The sequence below is a fragment of the Arabidopsis thaliana genome, chromosome 5 (assembly GCF_000001735.4).
Source record: "Arabidopsis thaliana chromosome 5, partial sequence".
NCBI classification, from domain to species: Eukaryota; Viridiplantae; Streptophyta; class Magnoliopsida; order Brassicales; family Brassicaceae; genus Arabidopsis; species Arabidopsis thaliana.
The window spans coordinates 15029013-15048091 of record NC_003076.8 but is presented as its reverse complement, the minus strand read 5'-3'; the positions used below and the strand labels follow the sequence as shown (position 1 = coordinate 15048091).

Here is a 19079-nt window from a genome sequence, read left to right as displayed (position 1 = left end):
CCAATCTTTCTAAGAGGTCGAAAACTTTTTCATCGTGCTCGTGGAGTATCTATAATAAATCTTATCTACATTTTGCTGGGAGTACTCTAGCGAATTCTACATGAACATGGTGTGTTATTGTATATTCGATTAGTAATGTTTTTGGATATCAAGAACTTTAATCAAGAGTTAGAGGTGATCATGTCTTTCTAGATGAAACTAAAAGTTAATTAATGAATTAAGAATGCATGAAAATATTCAAGAGGAACGAGCAACTGAAGAAGACCAAACTAAGAGAAGAAAGATTAAGTCTTAGAACTAGAACCCTTGTGGCTTGGAGAAACGGCACGGAGAAAAGAAGCGCTCTTAGTGAGTTCTCGGAGTGGCTTATCCGTAAATCTGATAAGGTTGTAAACAAAACCTCCGGATATAACTCCTAGGACGGGACCAACAATGTAAACCCATATGTGTTTATATACTCCCATCACTAATGCTGGTCCTAGACTTCTTGCTGGATTCATTGATGCTCCCGAAATTGGTCTGTCAAATGTTTTTACATATTAATGATAGATAATTAAAATCATGAGGAGTTTACAATCATAAAAAAAAAAGATATGAAACCAAAGCAAGTAACTAATCCAAAAAATGGAATATATATGTTAATATTTTTTTAATGGATTCATTTTTTCAATATCTATTAAGTACTATAATCCATTCTTTGGATTATTTTTATTTGAGTAGGACTAAAAAACCTGATGTAAAACCTTTTCTTGAACGAAAATTAGAAATATTTGATGAAAATATGTTATAGATTTAATACTAAAACCATACCAAATCATTCATATTCTATTTCTTTATATTAATATTTATAAAATGAAAAATTCGAATACCAGTCCAAACATTTTAATTTTACATATTGGACTCCTGATTCAGAACCAAAGCATATTTTTAACATATATAAAACCCTAGAAATATTTCTTTTTATGAATTAGGTTGGTTGTTAATATGACAAAAAAATAAGAGTATTTTTTACCCGGCCACAAAGACGTTTACCATTATAGTCATCCCCACCGCAATTCCAGCTAATTCTCCAACCTGTTAAAAACATATTAAGAACAGTCCAACGTTTTTAAGAACTGAAGATGAAGGGTGACCTAGACGAGAATACAGTCAACTAAGGATGGTTTGAGGAAGTGGTTGCGAAGAAGGAGGTGAGGTAAGCATCTAATCTCGTTTTGGCGTATAATATGACACAAATAGCTCAAAAAGTTTCAACTTTCTATGACGCATTCATTGTAAAAACATTTTTTCTGGTTGAATATAATTTTACATTCATTTTAAAAAAAACGTAAGTTTGCATTTTTTTTCTTCTTATGACAATGATTTTATGAAAATATTTTTGGCATTTAGAATATGCACCAGCGAGCTCAAATGAAGAAAACTGTTTGTAAAAGAAGAGCTCAACTATCCATTATACATTAGTACATAGGTTCTGATTACTAACTCCCAAAATAATGAAATCACCCACGAATGTTTACCAGTCATAAGTTTTGTGAAATTTTATGTTTATACATTATTCCATTCAGCAAGAAGGAAATTCATATCAGTGGAAATTCATATCATAGTTTTGTAACAAAATTAAATTTTCTTGGCTTAGTAGTTCTCTATTTCTCCATTATTAAGTTTTAATTATACCACGACCATAAGTAAGCTTCCATTTCAGTTATAATTATCTAACAATATGAAGAATTTACTAACCGCACGATTATCGGTGGCAACTCCAGAGATAACGAACATGAGGAGGAATGAGATAATGATTTCTGCGACGAGCGCTCGTGCTGGCGAATCAGCTGGAGTCGTTCCAAAGAAAGCTTCGGGTGTCACTTTAAACATTAGTCTCAATGTCAAACTCGCTAGTAACGATCCCGCAAATTGTGCACCTATATACAATGGTACCTGCTCAAAACATTATACAATTGTATTCATTAATCCAATATTTGAATTCATACACTATAACTTAGTTTTCAATTGTTTTTTTTTGGGGGGCATTTTTTACATATGTTTTGTTTTCTGTTTTTTTATAAAAGAACTCATAGTTTTTACGACTGATGTCATGCATCTATCAATTTGGTGCGATCATTAAATTAAAGTACAATGTTCACAGCCCCACGCTAATCAGCCTCATATCTACAATTTGCTAATTACCCTTGCAATATTTTTAGCAAATGACGAGCTAATCTACATGATATTTATTTTTTGGAATAGCTATGAAAATGACTGCTTTAATATTGCATAAGATGAGAAAATTGTTCATTTTGTATTTTTTGAAAAAGGAATCTTCTTCTTGACGTTGAACTTGTAATGTTTGAAACAATCTAGATCTTATTCGATCAAGGCTAAAAGAATAGATGATGACCTGATGCCAAGGAAACCGTCGGAAAATGGCGAAAGTAACGGTAACGGCAGGGTTAAAATGTGCACCGGAAATGTGACCAGTAGAGTAAATCATGACCATAACAATGAGACCCCAAGTAACACAGATCCCTGGAAATGTTATTGTTCCTCCGTACAAGACATTCACTACCACCACTCCACATCCAGAGAATACTATAAAATAGGTCCCAATCATCTCTGCTATCAACTGTAATTAATTTTAAAGGAAAACACCATAAATCAATTTGCGCAAAATTTTGTTATCATTATAAACATATAACTATGCAATAATTACAATAAAATTTTATTTTAAAACCTTTTGGGTAAGGCAGACAATGCTGGGAGAAGTACATATAACCGTCTCGATTCCTCCTTGGCAATCTTTGCCTTTGCCTTTCTCAATTCTTGATATTTGTTCTTCTTCGATTTCATCACTATGCGAAGACATTTTTTGGATTTGTTCTTAGAAACAAATTTTTTTTTTCCTAAAGCTGAATGGAGAGATTTTTATTTCAGAAAGAAAAAATAAACGAAAACTTTAGTGATAAAGAGTTTTTTTTTAAAATGAAATATACCTTAAATGAAACAATCACAGAAGTATTGGATTGAATCTAATGATTTGGAATAGTAGACTTGTGATTGGATGCAACAGATGAAAAGTAGGATCATATGTTATGTGGAGATGGGTAAAAGATGCTAAAATGGGAGTCTAGTTGGAGTTGCACATTTGTAGGAGTTATTATTTTTCCTCACTACGTAGTCGTAGACCTGTTAAAATCAGATTGTATAACAAAAGTAGAATGTTTGACCAAAAAAAAAAGTTGAAAAAAACAAACCACCTTTGTAGGGATGATCCAATTATATAGGTCTTGTTAGAATGTTTGAGGCTTTGTTTCATTATTGGGCTCGTATTCGGTATCGAGCTAAAACGATGTTGGGTTTGGTGATGACAAGACCATTGGGTTCCTTGCGTTCTGGTGCAAGTCTAAAAGTGATTCCGGCTTGTGTTTCTTGATGAGGTTTTGGTTTGATTTCTTCATCATCCAGTCTCTTTTAATTGCATTATAGTTGATATTAAATTTGATATTTTAGACCTGGATGCTATGTAGGCCGGGTTAGAGCATAAATAACATAAGCCAAGGATTATGATCTAAAAATTTATAGGCCATTGAAAGTTTATTTTGAGTAGGACCATCGATAAAGTTCGACCCATGCTTGATGCTATGCATTTTAACCGATTGAGCGAATCACTTCAAGAGATGACTGATCTCAATGGAAATGTGTTTTCAAGATTCTTGTTACATATACATCAAGATTATACTGTTTTAAATCTTATAGATGTAAATCTTACTGTTCTAATAATTTCTTTCTTTTTGTAGATTGACCATTAAAAACAAAAAATAACATAGAAATTATATACTAAATAGAATTCTGTAAAGTTACTTCAGTTATTTCACGTAAAATTACATATACATATATATTTTTGGTAGAGTTTTTGGTCAAAAATTCTCTCAAACATTTACAATTTTCAATCTTAGATGATATAACATAATATATACTACGGTGAAATTCTAGAATTAACAATCAAAATACAATAATGCAGTATTAAATACTAAATAAAATAAACAATATTAACAAAATAGATACAACTTAAAATTTTATATATTTAGTTATAAATTATCTTATCACGGTGTATCATACATTTAAATCAAACAAAACAATAGCATATGTTTATAAATTATTTATAAAAAAAAAATTTAACAAAAATATTGGGATTAATATCTAGTGTTAGTTATAAACGGTATTTCTGGATGATATTTTAATTGAATTAGTAGAGAATAATAAAGTAGTATATATTTTGAAGATCATCAGATTTCGAGTAGATTTACGAATAATATTGATAGTCATACTTGCACATTAAAAAATACCGTTTCCTAAATTAATATTACAAACTATCAAAGATTCCTGCAATAATGAATGACTACCAATTACACGATATAAAATAGTTTGGACCATTCTCATCAATCCAGATTATATTAGAATTGAACTAATTGAATGAATTAAAAAAAACTAACACAAACAAAGAATATTTGTGATTTATAATTGGAAGTAAAAAAAATCTTCATATCTTCGAGTCCTCACGTTGTATTAATCAAACATGCATGCACGTGAACGTACAAAGTTTACTACCTTTAAAGGAATTTTTTAAGTCGTGATTGTTAATCAGTGTATAAATATTATAGAATATCATATCCTACTATATTATTTGGGAAGTACATTTTAAATGTAACCTTAATTTTTGTAATTAATTACATGACAATGCCATTAAAAAAATTTAATCAAAAACAAAAATCTTTAATGACGTCATTAAAATTACCAAAATCATTTAACAACAATATTCATCTCTTAATTATAAGGTTTATTGGATCTAAAGACGGGTCATCAAAGATTTCCTAAACTGAAGCAAAATACACTGAATATTCAAATATCTATCTGTTACCAAATTATAAACAAATAAGTTCGTAAAACAATTTAATATTTTATATACGAAATCAATTAAATCTTAATCACATAAAAATTAGCACAAAAAAGTATTCAACAATTAAACAATTATCAAATCTCTGTGTTATATAAGTTTTGATATTATATTCGAATAAAGTGTAATATACCTTTTCAATTTGTATTCTTTAACTAATTTAAGCTACCTAATATATTTGCTAATCTTATACCTATCAAAACCGACTATCGTTTCTTATCTCTACAGTATTTTTGCAAGACTTTTTTGGTGGATTTGGATAAAAGTGCATTCGGGTCATATGGTACATTCTCCTATTAAATAAATATGGTGCACTCCTATGTTATTAGCTAAAATGTTCAGATTATAATTCAGAGTCATATCATAAATAAAATTAATATTAATAAAATAAATGGCTTTTTGGCAAGACGGATTTGGAGAGACGGGTTTTTGAATCAACATTAATAAAAAAATAAAATATAATTAATCCACTGTTTGAATACGGGTTAAATCTTTAATTTATTATTTTTTAAGACCATTAATATTAAACATATCAAATCATCCTAATTTAGAAAAGATTATATAAAACCAAAAATGTTATGTGGTATGTATAATGTTACTATATATAAAATTAAACTATAAAATATAAATGTGTTAGAGAATGATACAATTTGCAAAACTTTTATATATAATAAATAATTCTTAAATTTTAAAAATTATTACTTTAAAAAAATATTACGGGACGGGTAAAGGAATTACAGAACGGGTTTTATTTTGGAATTGGGTTATATGGTGGATGTATTTGAATCAATATTTATAAAATTTTAAAATATTATTAATATGCTGTTTTAATAGGGGTTAAACTTCAGTTTTTTAACAATTGTCTCATGGATTCGTGGTATACCGTTACTTAATAACAATTATAAACTGTAAAATATAAATATTTTATAAAAATAAAATTTGCAAGTTTTAATAGATATTACTTTAAAAAAATAAATCATCCCGCGGTATACCGCGGGTTAAAATCTAGTTTATGTATAATCGGCCTGCCATTCTCATAATTACGATTATTTGATTCGATATGTATAGGATATGATTTTGTGAATTACATGTTTCAAAATTCTCTAATGTATAGATAAGTTTCGTATTATTAGAATATTCTCTAATGTATAGAATATTCTCTAAATTCTAATATTTTCTTATAAATTTTAGATGTATATTTCTTTTGTTATAAAGATTAGTGGCAATATTATAAATTCAATAATTCATTGAAATGGAAAGAGAAAAAAATACAAATAAATTTATTTCAAAACCATTAGTACTGGTTAAGTACAAAATCTAAAAGATAAATATATAATAGAAATGGTTGAAACTACATAAAAACAAATCTTATAACTTAAGAGTTTGTAAGAAATTGTTGGCTTTCAGTTTAAGCTTTTAGATATTTAACATATAATTAAAAAAAATACAAATCAACATTATTAAAAGAAATTTGAAAAAGAAAAAGTTAGAAGTAATCTAACAATTACTGGAAATGATTAAAAAATCTTTTGCAGTGATAGCAAGCAAAATGATGATTTCTTAGTCCTTCCGAAAATACAAACTCGAGCTAGAAGTGGCACTTACAGACAAGCTTTACTCTTATGTAAACTAGAGAGCTTGTCACTGACCTTTTTTTTGTCAAACAACTTTCATTCACTTAAAACCTCAAATGAGGAAGGTTCATAAAACTTGAAGCTAAGGTGAAACAAAGGGAATAAAGATAGGGGCTCCATAAGTTTTTCAAAAATATGCTCACTAATAAGAAGTTTGCAAAGTGTGAAAAATCTGTTGAGGTCAAGCGGATTCAACCATGGAAATGAGCTTCGCGAAATCCTCGGTCAGTTTGTCACTAACCTATTCCTAATATAATCGAAAGATATAATAAGAGTTTGGTTGTAAATAACTTGTAGTTTGTTTTTCTAACATCCAAAATTATCATGCCTTGTAATTGACAATCAAGTTGAAATAATATTTTAAACCAAAAAAAAAAGAAGTTGAAATAGTGTTGGTTGATTCCACCAAAACTAACAAGTCATAACCATAAAATTTTATTGTTCATGTTACTTTTAGAACACAATTAGTCTGTGGTTTTTAATATTATAGATTTTCTTTAAATATGACAAGGTCATACGCATTACCAATAAGACATATCATCAAAGTAATCTACGTTAGCACAACTAACTCTCTTTTTTTCTTTTTCCCCAACACGCTTAATTTTGTTCATACCAAAAAAAAATATTATTAATTTTAGAAGATTTGGATATGTAAATAAATGAGTACTTGAGACTTAATTAAGAGATTATGACGTCATATCGGATATTAAATGCATTGCAATTTTTGTGCAAACATTCGCTATCTTCCTAAGGCATCTCCAACCATAACACTAAATATTACACTAAAATTATTATTCTCTATTATTATATTATGTAACTAAAATTTGTCTTTATTATTTAATAGTTTTTTTAATTCATTAATTAATATAAACTTACAAATAATAAATGGCTAATTGAATTCTATTATGTATTTCCAACCAAAGTGTGTATTAATTTCAGAAAAGCCGAGTAATTAATAATTCATACAATTAAAATTCAAAAATACCAAAATAGTTTTGCTACATTAATTTTCATTACAAAACTTATTTAGATTATTAAATAACAATATAAATAATTTTTAATCTACTGTAACTATATAGGCTTTTTTAATATATAATTATACAAAAGTAAAAAATAATAATATTCTATCTTTTGCCGTTGTCTACAGTGACACACCAAATATAGTGATATACTGTTGAAAAAAAAGGAATCACACTATAATAGTGTAAATTATACAGTTTGGTTGGAGAGAAAAAATTAACATTCCCACACTATTTTAAAGTTTTGCAGTTCCGTTGGAGATGGCCTAACAAAATAATGCACGAGACAACTGTAAAGACCATATAGTTTGTCATATTACAACCGATCATTGCTAAAACTTATTCAAGAATTCATGTTTTAACAATAAGATTACAAATAATTGGTATGTGACTACGTGATCTTGTTTTAAATAGTAAATCCTTTTCCAAAGTATAATAATAACTGGTACGTAAATGCAAAACCAAAATATAGGTAGCAAAATTAAATATCACAAAGAAAGTATCCGGTAAATGATAAGACTGTAACTTTTATGCATGAAGTGATCTGGATTATACATAGAATATGACGTGTCCCTGATTATGGGGCATACAAATATATTGTAAAATTTATCAACTAATTATAAACGAGGGAATCTTCAAAGGAATGTCAACAAATCTAATACTATGAGAGTATGAGATATAATTAGATACCAACCGAACTATTAATTTGAAACTTTTAGAAAAGAATAACGCATTTTGTATATTTAAAATAATATGAGAAAGAAAAATTAAATTTTTTAATAACTAAATAATTTGTGTCAATAAAAGTAAATGGCATAAAATAAAGATTTTAGCATGTTTTTATGAGATGCATATTATTAACCGGTGACCACTAAAAAATTAATATGAAACTTGTATACTCTAAAACTGATATATATATATATATATATATATATATATATATATATATATTTTTTTTTTTATATTAACAAACTTGATTACCGTAAATATTTTAATTGTTGAGATAAAAAAACGAAAGTAATATTGGTTGCAAATATTTTAATTGTTTAATTTATCTTTGTAAGTAGTTGTTTAAAAGATTTGTTGTCTAATTATCCCAATAACGTAGTTTGTCTTATTCACTTAATAGAAGTTACGCAAAGTACACCAATAATGCAAGTACACAATTACAAGTACAGCTCCTAAAGTGGGATTGTCAACATAATGTAGTTATTTCATGTGATTATTGAATAGAAAATGTAAATATTCTTCACCTTAATTTTTTAACATTAAAACTATGCTAAAGAATGAAGTTGTTTATAATATATCGAGCACGTATCCCTAATCTTTCACAGAAGGACATGGTTTGACCTTGGGATGATGATTTAGATCTTAATTAAGTATGTCTTCTAATCAGTTGATTAAAGCTAATTGTTTATTGAAAAGAAAAAGAAAAGTAATTCAACAATAAAAGATGCAAATTGTTTGGTTATAACCAAAAAAAAAGATGCATGGTAAATGAAATATCACCTTATACTTAGATTTATCATTTATCGTTTCTGATAAACGTATACTCCATGAGTTAGAAAAAAAAAACGTTAATTAAAAAGAGGATGATATTTAATAGAAGACGTTACAAGACATGTATAATTTCCGAAGATGCTTAAAAATATTTGTTTGCATGTTATTTTTGCTGATGATACTCTAATACTAATGTAAAGTGACTTCTTTAATTTCACTTCGTGTGTATGTGCATTAAAATTTGACTAATCCTACCGTCCATCTTTAAAAGAAATATACTTAATATACATATCGTGCGAATAGAACTCGCACATAAGTAAATCGGATGATAAATCAAGGTGGTTTTGAGGAGGATTTCAGTAAAGTTCGAGCTCAACGATGAAGTAAAAATGTCAAATTGAGATTTTCTTTATGTTATAGCTGCACCTTGAGAAATGTTGTCTACATACTCTTGTAAAGGGATCAAGCCATTAAATTGATATATTACATACCCTATCTTTTTTTTTTTTTTTTTGGACAAAATATTACATACCCTATCTAAAAGTACAAAAATAGAACTATACCTCTAGGGTATACCCCTTGGTTAGGTACATATATAACATTCAAAACATACTTCGGCAAGGATACATCATACATATATACTATGTAACATTACTATTATTAGTTTATTTTTAACGAACAAAAGTGCAGAAATGGACGTAAGCTAAACAGTCACAACTGAAAAAATAAATTTAAAAGGGTTTTAAGGAGGATTTAAGTTTTAATTTCTAATGAAATAGTTGATTTTTTCGTTGCCTTACTGCATCGTATGTAGAAATATAGACATTCATAATAAATATTTTTTGTCTTTTAATTACTAAGAGGTTCGGATCTAGGTCTGTTTCTCGGGTAGGAAACCATAACATTTAATATAGTTTCCCCTTAAATGTTATTCGTATCAGTGACTTCTAAACTTTGCATAGATGTATTATCGATTAAGCTATTAACACTTAATTACATGCATAATATCTCAAAACTTAACAACACTTAGTTCAATTCATGAAAACATTTTATAAAAGATATCTTAAAGTAAAACTCAGAAACCAAACTTTTGCAACATCACATTACGCATACTTGGAGAATTACAAAACATACAAAAATAGAAACATACCTCCACATATATAACTATTACATATCTAATCTACTATAAGATTCCATGCTCGTGTGGACCGACGTCTGACATATCGTCGGTGACTTCAATGTGTTGGCTCTTACATAATTAAAGCCTTAAAGGAATCAATAACTTCTCGATCTGTAACGTCACCAATTAACTATTTTTTAAACCGAATTCAAAAGTGATGACTTGTTTGGTATTATAATTAATGCCGATACATTTAGTAACTAATTATTCTGCTATACTTTTTGTTTTGGTCGGAATTATTCTGCTATACTTGTTTCTCTAGTTGAGTTACTATCTCGTTGTGATGATGAGAGGATTGCGTCAATAGCTTCTTTAACTTGAGAAATGTCCGGAGCTTTCCCTCCTTGTGCCGGCCAAAACTCATCGGCTGCAAGTACCTATAAAAAGACATAGTTTTTTTGTTTATATCAATATACTTGAAAGACCCTACTTATATATGACATAGTATGATATATAGTTGACGGAATGTTTGTTAAGATTAATTACCTTAACTTGTACTTGAAGAAACTTTACATAGCCAATTGCTTTCTCAAGCATAGTTACCAAATCCACCTACATAAAAACCACCATAAAGATTTTAAAAAAAAAAATTAGTACAGAAAAATATTTATTACGCTCTAGGTTTGAAAAAAAAGGTTACGATAAAATTAAATTTCTTATACATTTATCATACCTTGGTACCATTCGGTACAAGTTCTTGCAATACCTTGAGGCGTTCGCTTATCCTTTCTCTTCGGTTCTATACAAGAAACATATTTTCGTATTGGTTAATTTATTGACAAAAGCACATATATATTTCTTAATTTCCTTGACTTAAATCCAAAAAGAGAACCCTGACAATAAATGTTGATGAATAGAAAAAACGCAAACCTTGGCTGCTAGGCTTTGTGGATCTTTAGGTGAAGTTGTTGCCTTAGGCTTGATCTTTCCATTCGTACCGCTACTCGGCTTCTTTGAAAGTTGTGTGTTCTCTCCCTATCGATCATTAGATGGTAAACTTTAAACATCTTTGATTGATCTAAATGATATATGAAAAAGACAAATCACAAATCTTAAATTTATAGTTACCGTGAAAGGCCGTTTATTGCCAGCCAGTTTAGGGGACGTGGACTCGTGCCTTGAACCGATGTTTACAATAGTTGAACCAGAGTATAACCAGTCTCCATTTCCATGGTTTGTGGCCGGTTTACTCATGGAGTTTGAAGTCAATCCAAAACTGCTCGTTGTTTCAAAGCTATTTGGAGTTTTGATGACTCTAGGGCTAATACTATCCACTTGATGATGACTCCAGCCATCATAGCTGTAACTCATGTTCCCGTCCACGACCGGGAAGGCACCACCGTTGGTCACGGGAGAGATAAGGCTTCGGTGATTATCAAAGGTGAAGAATGATGAAGCATTGAAATCCATCAAAGAATTATGATCTTCAATGGTTTCCCCGGAAGGGTAAAACACAAACCCTTGATTATTTTGATGATCAGAATTTATGGTGCTACTGCTTGAAGCTGAAGCTCCTTCGTCTAATCCGCAATTCTGTGGTGAAGAGAGATCTTCTGAAGAATTTGGGGTTGAGATGTAATTACGCTCATTGCAATGTTCGTTAATGAGTGACATTGGTACTAAAGGGTGTTCTAGTGAGATGTATGGGGTTTCTTTTTTATGTCTTTGGTTTTGCTTTGAGAGGTTAAGGAGATTTGAGAAATCGAAACAACGAAAAATGGTTTTAAGATTGTAGATTGGTAAGCAAAGAGAGACAATGTTTGTGTAGTTATGTTATCATAAAGGTTTATATAGGCGGTTCTTACTAATATTAAATGATGACATTTAGATGTAGTTTTATTTTTGTTTGTTATAATATTTTAAGAGAGGAAGCTGGCATGAGATCAAAATAGATATTGCTCGAGTCTATTAATTTTATCAGTCGAAGTCATTATGAATGTAGAGAGATTTAATCAATACACATGCAAGTACACTTTTTATAATTTAAAAGTAATTTTTTAACTAGCAAATTTGATTACCGTTTTAGAATAACTCTTTAGTTTACAAAAACATTCAACTTATTTTTATTTAGGAAAATAATCACTCAGTTTTTGAAGTGAAACTGCAAAGAAATGAACACCTCTAATAAGTCACCTTAATTCTCACTTCGTATCCATCTTATGAAATTATGTCTTTTCTCTACCACCATATATGAAATTATATATCTCTTCCTCTCCAATAAATGAATTAGGATATATTTCAACAATATAACTAATAAGACATCCATATTATGCTACAAATTAATCTAGAGAATGTACCTCCAAGATCATTCATGAAATATATAAACTCATTTATTTCAACTGTAAATATCCTAGAGTAAGAAATTAGATTATGTTTGGTCTTACGGGTGGAAAACATTATAAGAAAGGTTAAACTGAAATCAAAATTTATTATTAAGCATAAGAAAATTTGCATACTTGATTCGTTTAGTTTTTATTCTTCTATTTTTGATGACTACAATCTCTTCATAATCAAATTTAACAGAAGACACACAACAAAATTGCAAACCGATTAGACAGACCAAAACAAACACATGTGGCAGATGTTGGAGTGATATGTCACTTATAAGAAGAAAGTTTGCTAACTTTCATATATATGATTTTTCTTACTCTTTGCTTTTAAAAAAAAATATTTGAACGATTATATTGTGTGTTTTTTTAATGTGAACAATTATATTATTTTCGTGAGAGCTTTAACAATATAGATAAGGTGAAACGCCATAATTTTAAATTTAAACAAAAACTAAACCCTAAATCAAAAATACTAAACCCAAACCCAAGTTTTCAAATCTTAAAGTCTTCATTTTTTTTAAATTGTTTTTTTGTGTTTTTGTGGTATTTTTGAAATTTTAGAGATGATATGCTAAATTTGGAAATATTTGTGAGAATTGCCCTAAAAATGGTTTCGGTTTAGTTAAGTTGAATCAATTCGGGGGTGTAGGGTTTGTTTAAATCTACATAAAGCTGTCCGATCATAAATTAGGATACCTTTGTTATTTAAAAAAAATATATACATCATAAGCATGGATACAATTTTTAAGAAAATCATTTGTAAAGTATTTTAAATATTAATGGATGCTGATGTATGGAAGCAATTAATGAATGTGGTTCCAAGTTTATTAATTACAAATTACAATAATAATACTATTAGCTAATATGATCTCTCATTGGGATTGTTAGCTGGCAGTAGTGAAATTAATGGACTGGGAGACTTTGTAAAACATAAATAAATGAGACCCCTAAATAAATCTACAAAGATAGAAAAATTAAAGAAATTTGAGCTTGAAATAACTAAAGAAGCAAAAGCATCGCCGTATCTTCCGCTAATCTTCACGTCGTTTTTATTCTCATTTTAGTGTATTCGATAAAGACTATATTTTTCCACTTCATTTTCTATTCTGAAGAAGAAACGAACTCAAATCTCGCAATCTTTTTTATTTGCTGTTTATTTAACAAAAAAAAAAAAAAAAAAAAAAAAAAATCTGAAGCAACGCATGTAAACGACTTGATTGATTTTGAAACTCTAGCTAAAATATAATCTGGATACTTTTATAATCACTTTTTGTTATTTTGTTTTGTTTTCCTTAAGATATTATATTGTGTAAAGGTTCAGATTTAACGGTATCTTATTAAAGGAGATGATAAAAAATGGTACGGTGTAAATATGATAACATTTTATGCAAACCTTTTTCGGATTGGATCGAAACTCAAAATCTCCTAAAACCTTTTTGGGTTTGGTAACATAGTTTGTTTAGACTTGTAATTTGAATGTCATCTCAAAGCACAGTTCAAAGTACAAATTCGATAATTAGTGGTAGACAAGTTTCACGGAGACTTTTGTAGGATACTCATATTCTCATAGTCATAGGAACAAGATCAGAGTACTTTAAAAAAAATACCACATTTACTTGGTCGTTCGTTGGTACTTGTTTTGAATTGTGTGTTAGTTACTGAGAAGTGAGAACCCAAGTTGCATGACATTCAATCTACTTTAATGTTTAATTATACTACTAATTTAAAGAGTGCTCTCGCGTTGTGCGACTTATAAGATTAACCAATTGGTTTCATTCAATTTTAAAAGCTTACTCTTAGTTTCAATCACTCGAAATAGAATGAACCAAAGATTTTATTTTGTTGTTTTTCTCAAACAAACTACGTCCGTAAAAGAGAGATCAGTATGTCCAGTTTCTTTACAGATATTCATAATTCTCTAAAAAATCAAGATTGGTAACATAATGTGAGATTCAAAACAATACTTTATATTATTATCATAAGTTATGTTGGGCCAAAAGTTAATTGAAAAGAAATTGCATCCAGAGCCAAAGCCCAATTTAAGCTGGCCTGAGAGGGCATTCTTCATAGGCCAAGTAAGGACATGAACCATAACGATTGACCAAGATTCTAACACAAGTTTTTCTTCTAGGAAATAAAAAGCTGTTATTCATGAAAGGAACAAACACATTTTTAGTGGACAGATGATCAATTAGTACAAGCCACAAGTAAAGCAAATGTCCACTCTAGATGCTAGCTAGCGCAGTTTATAACAGTTGTCTTTTATAACATTTCACTTACAATGTTATCCTTAATTACTGTAATTCTTTTTCTTTATAACAGTAGTCTCTTTAATTTTTCTCCAATCCATTATCAAATACCGGACATCAAACCAGAAATAACCAAATGGTTTACATCTAAATTAGACATAAACCGGACAATTCCAAAGTCCTTAACCAAACCTATTATGAACAAGTATAAATAACTATATACATGTTGATACGGCCTGTTCGATTACATCTGGATCTAAAACCAAGCAAGCGCATTAATTTTAGGTAGAACTCAAAAAGAAAAAAAAAAACTAGTTTCTTTCATGAATTCCCAATAAAAAAAAAATAGTTTTCATTTGGCCCAACTCTTATCATCAATCATAGATATACATACAATGTGAATGTAGTATCGATATCAATGAATAAGAATATATGAAAACTAGTATCTAATTCGAAAAGACAAAATTATTATTTGCTCATGCTTTTGACCCCAAAAAAAAAAAAAATTGCTCATGCTTTGAATAAGATCTCAAATTAGAAAGCAAAGATATTTTACATAATCAACAGATTTTGTACGTTTACCAGCTTTTGAGGGTTAATTTCTCATAGACTTTAATTTTAAAAGAAATATTTAATTAACTTAACAAAAAGCTGGAATAGCTCAGTTGGTTAGAGCGTGTGGCTGTTAACCACAAGGTCGGAGGTTCGACCCCTCCTTCTAGCGATTGTTTTATTTTCATATGATAACTGGCGATTTTGCCTTATATAAAAACAGTATAAGAAAATTATACTACTGTTCCTTTTTAATTGCTCTTTTAGAAAAAACAGAAAACATATTCTAAAATAAAACTACAAAAAATTATACAATAGATTACTAATTCTAAAAGAAAATAACTATAGGACAATATACTTTCAGTACATTATACAAATATACATATTTTTAACGTTTGGGGGGTATATAAATTATACAATGAATTCTTAATCCTAAAAGAAAAATGGAATAAGAAATATTTAAGTCTGCATAAATAAATATATTATCTCATATTTTCTCACCAGATAAAATTAATACTTTAAAAACACTAACTTTGTTGCAACTTTTTCGATTGGTATGCTTTTATTTTTTTATAATGCTATATTTGTAAGTCTAACGACACATATTGATTTCCAAATTTATCAAATGCAATCAAGTTTTCTTTGTTTCTTGAGATTATTAAATTTACCACTGATTTCACTTTCTTTATTCCAAATTTTAGAATAACAAACTCAATTTGGACAATTAAACATGAACTCCATAGATAAAAACCAAATTTGTCAAAAAACTGAAAAGCCAAACAAAAAAAAAGAAATGAACTATTATGAATGATGATTAGATTTTTACGGTCGAGAAAGAGCTTACAATAAACCTCATATGCAACTGACATCTATATATACATTTTTGCATCCATTTTAGCAAATAAATCTTAGACTTGGACTTATTTACGATTTAATGCCAATAGCAATAAATCTTTTTTCCAAAATAATTAATTTTACTTTAAATTCTTTATTTAAATTGTCAATCACATTATCAATCAAATTTAATCCCAACAAACTTCAAATCAATCCCTTAAAATTAGCATAAACATATTTGTTAATAATATTTTAAAACAAAGTTTTTTGTTAAATAAATATTATTCTTACTAAACGTTTTTTGTTTAAATAAATAAATTTTGTATTTGAACTTATTTACAATGTCATGTCACTGACATTAATTATTTATTAATGAAAATATTTAATTAAAAATTTAAATCTTCTAAATCCTTTCTTTTAGAGTTATTATGTCATTACCTTATAAGCAAACATATTAATTTTTTAAATATTATTATTTATATATTTATAATTTATAAAACATTATTAATATTTAAACTTATAAAAAATTTGATATATCACAATTTTTAACATCATTATATAATATATAGAGTTTAAAAAAATCTTAATTTTTTCCGTCATATTGTATGATTCAAAATGTTAAAAATGAACATATATTAACCAATTGGCAAAAAATGTGTGGGTTCAACGTCCCGCATCGACAAAAATATATAGACAATGATTTATAAACATATCATAAATAAGATCAACATTAATATAAATAAATGGTTTTTTTACGGGACGGGTTTGGCGGGACGGGTTTGGCGGGACGGGTTTGGCAGGACGTTACTTAATAACAATTGTAAACTATAAAATAAAAATATATTATAGATAGATACAATTTGCAAAAAAAAAATATACTAACTTTAAAAAGATAAATTGTCTCCGCGGTGTACCGCGGGTTAAAATCTAGTTAGCTTCAAACATGGATCAACAAACTAAATCAATCAGTAAGTAATAAAACTCAAATTTAATTTCACATAATATTTCATTAAATCTTAATTTGTTAACATTAATTATATACAAAAATATAGGGTCCTTTGATTAAAACTACGCAGATTTGAAAATAGTAAAAACTTTAATTTATAATATTATTAAAAAAAAAAGACATTTTCAATAACTTAGAAAAAAACTAGTGCACAATTTTTATGAAAAGATCAAAGGTATCTAGAACATAAATTCTCATAGTTAATGCAAAAGAAAAACGGGAAAAATGTCAAAAAAAACGCGAATTTTCAAATTTGGGACGAAAAAATCTGAACTTTCGAAATGTCATTTAAATCATAAAGTTTTCTTTGACTCTTTAATTAAATGTCATTTAAATCATAAAGTTTTCATAATCGGGCACGTCGTGAAATTTTTGTTAACAGAGTTAACTTTCCGTTAGAATTTTATGTTAAAAAATAATGAGGGAAAAATGCATCCAACGGATATTGAACTGATGACCTCATGCACACTTAAGGGGACTCTATACCGCTGAGCTACGACAACAATTTGATATATTTGTTCCAACGCAAAAAGTCACGATAAAAAGACACAAATATAAAAAAGTAACCGTCAATATTTTAACAGACACAACTATTTACAATAAAAATACAGTTTTACGAATAATTGCGATAAAAAAGATACTAACGGAAAAAATTACCGTCAATGTTAACCAAAAGTTACTATAAAAAGATACAAATGCAAAAAGTTACCGTCAATATTTTAACAGATAAAACTGTTTATGATGAATAGACAAGAATGTAAAAAATAACCGTCAATGAAAAGACAGAAATGTAAAAAAAGTAATCGTCAATTTTTTAACAAACACAAGTGTTTACAATGAAAAGACACGAATGTAAAATAGTAACCGTCAACAATTTAACAGACACAACTGTTTATGATAAAAATACACAAATGTGAAAAAGTAACCGTCAATATTTTAACAGACACAACTGTTTATGACAAAAATACAGTTTTACGAGAAAAAATTGCGATACAAAGACATTACTGAAAAAAAATAACATTCAATGTTAACCAAAAGTTATGATAAAAAGATACGAATGCAAAAATAGGAACCGTCAATATTTTAACATATAACTGTTTATGATGAAAAGACACGAATGTAAAAAAAACCGTCAATGAAAAGATACGAATTAAAAAAGTAACCGTCAGCTATTTAACAGACACAACTGTTTACAATGAAAAGACACAAATATTAAAAGTAACCGTCAATATTTTAAAAGACATAATTGTTCGGAAGTGCAAATGACATTTCTTCGGATTGTTATTATTTATTGTATATAGAATTCATAAAAATATAATATTTAACACAAAAATACTTTTATCTAAAAATTTGAATGAAACTTAAATTCGACCCAAAATAAATGTTGGGTATAGACTGGATTGTCCAAGTCAATAAAATTTTAAATTGTTTACGTAACAAAATATTTAATAATAATGAAAACGTTTTGCTATATCTCAAATAGATTTGAAATAAAAACTATATATAATTTGTTTACACCAAAACTAAAGGACTTCAATTTAGAAAAAAACCCATTGTAAACTAGAATTTAGGAAAAACAATTCTTAACCCGAGTTATTTATTTATTTAAATTTAAGTATGATGTTTTTTTTATTTTAAACTGATTTTAGTGATATTAAGTGTTATTTGACCTTTTTTAAAAAAGTGAGGATTATATATAGTTGAGGGTTTTTCAATTTTTTAGAAAAGATTTTTTTACCCCATTTTTCTTTCGAGATGCTTGACAATTTCATAATTGTTTAATTATTTATATGTGTCAAAGTTTTATAAAGAAAGAAAAAATCTGAA

At 28.1% G+C, this 19079-nt stretch overlaps 2 protein-coding genes and 1 non-coding gene across 3 annotated transcripts; 1 reads left to right on the top strand and 2 right to left on the bottom strand.

The window, feature by feature from the left end:
• Positions 1 to 79: 79 nt before the first annotated feature.
• On the bottom strand, positions 80 to 2978 carry NIP4;1 (NOD26-like intrinsic protein 4;1). The gene is made up of 5 exons (NM_123140.2): positions 2729 to 2978; positions 2396 to 2620; positions 1738 to 1935; positions 1013 to 1074; positions 80 to 519 (listed from the first exon to the last, which is right to left on the bottom strand). Exons 1-5 carry the CDS (start codon positions 2858 to 2860, stop codon positions 285 to 287), a joined length of 852 nt encoding a protein of 283 aa, NP_198597.1. The 5' UTR covers positions 2861 to 2978; the 3' UTR covers positions 80 to 284.
• Positions 2979 to 10207: 7229 nt separating this feature from the next.
• Positions 10208 to 12026, bottom strand: RSL1 (RHD SIX-LIKE 1). The gene is made up of 5 exons (NM_123139.2): positions 11350 to 12026; positions 11152 to 11256; positions 10955 to 11020; positions 10768 to 10833; positions 10208 to 10658 (listed from the first exon to the last, which is right to left on the bottom strand). Exons 1-5 carry the CDS (start codon positions 11893 to 11895, stop codon positions 10518 to 10520), a joined length of 924 nt encoding a protein of 307 aa, NP_198596.1. The 5' UTR covers positions 11896 to 12026; the 3' UTR covers positions 10208 to 10517.
• Positions 12027 to 15510: 3484 nt separating this feature from the next.
• AT5G37795 lies at positions 15511 to 15584 on the top strand. Its single transcript has one exon. It is a non-coding gene; the product is annotated as a tRNA-Asn (tRNA).
• Positions 15585 to 19079: the final 3495 nt, after the last annotated feature.

Bases quoted from the DNA above. Each gene is read 5' to 3' on its own strand.
- RSL1 (NM_123139.2), bottom strand. From the start codon at position 11,895: ATGTCACTCATTAACGAACATTGCAATGAGCGTAATTACATCTCAACC. The intron at 10,834-10,954 runs GTATGATAAATG...GTTTTTATGTAG, and splicing joins TTGTACCGAATGGTACCAAG to GTGGATTTGGTAACTATGCT. The intron at 10,659-10,767 runs GTAATTAATCTT...GTCTTTTTATAG, and splicing joins TTCTTCAAGTACAAGTTAAG to GTACTTGCAGCCGATGAGTT.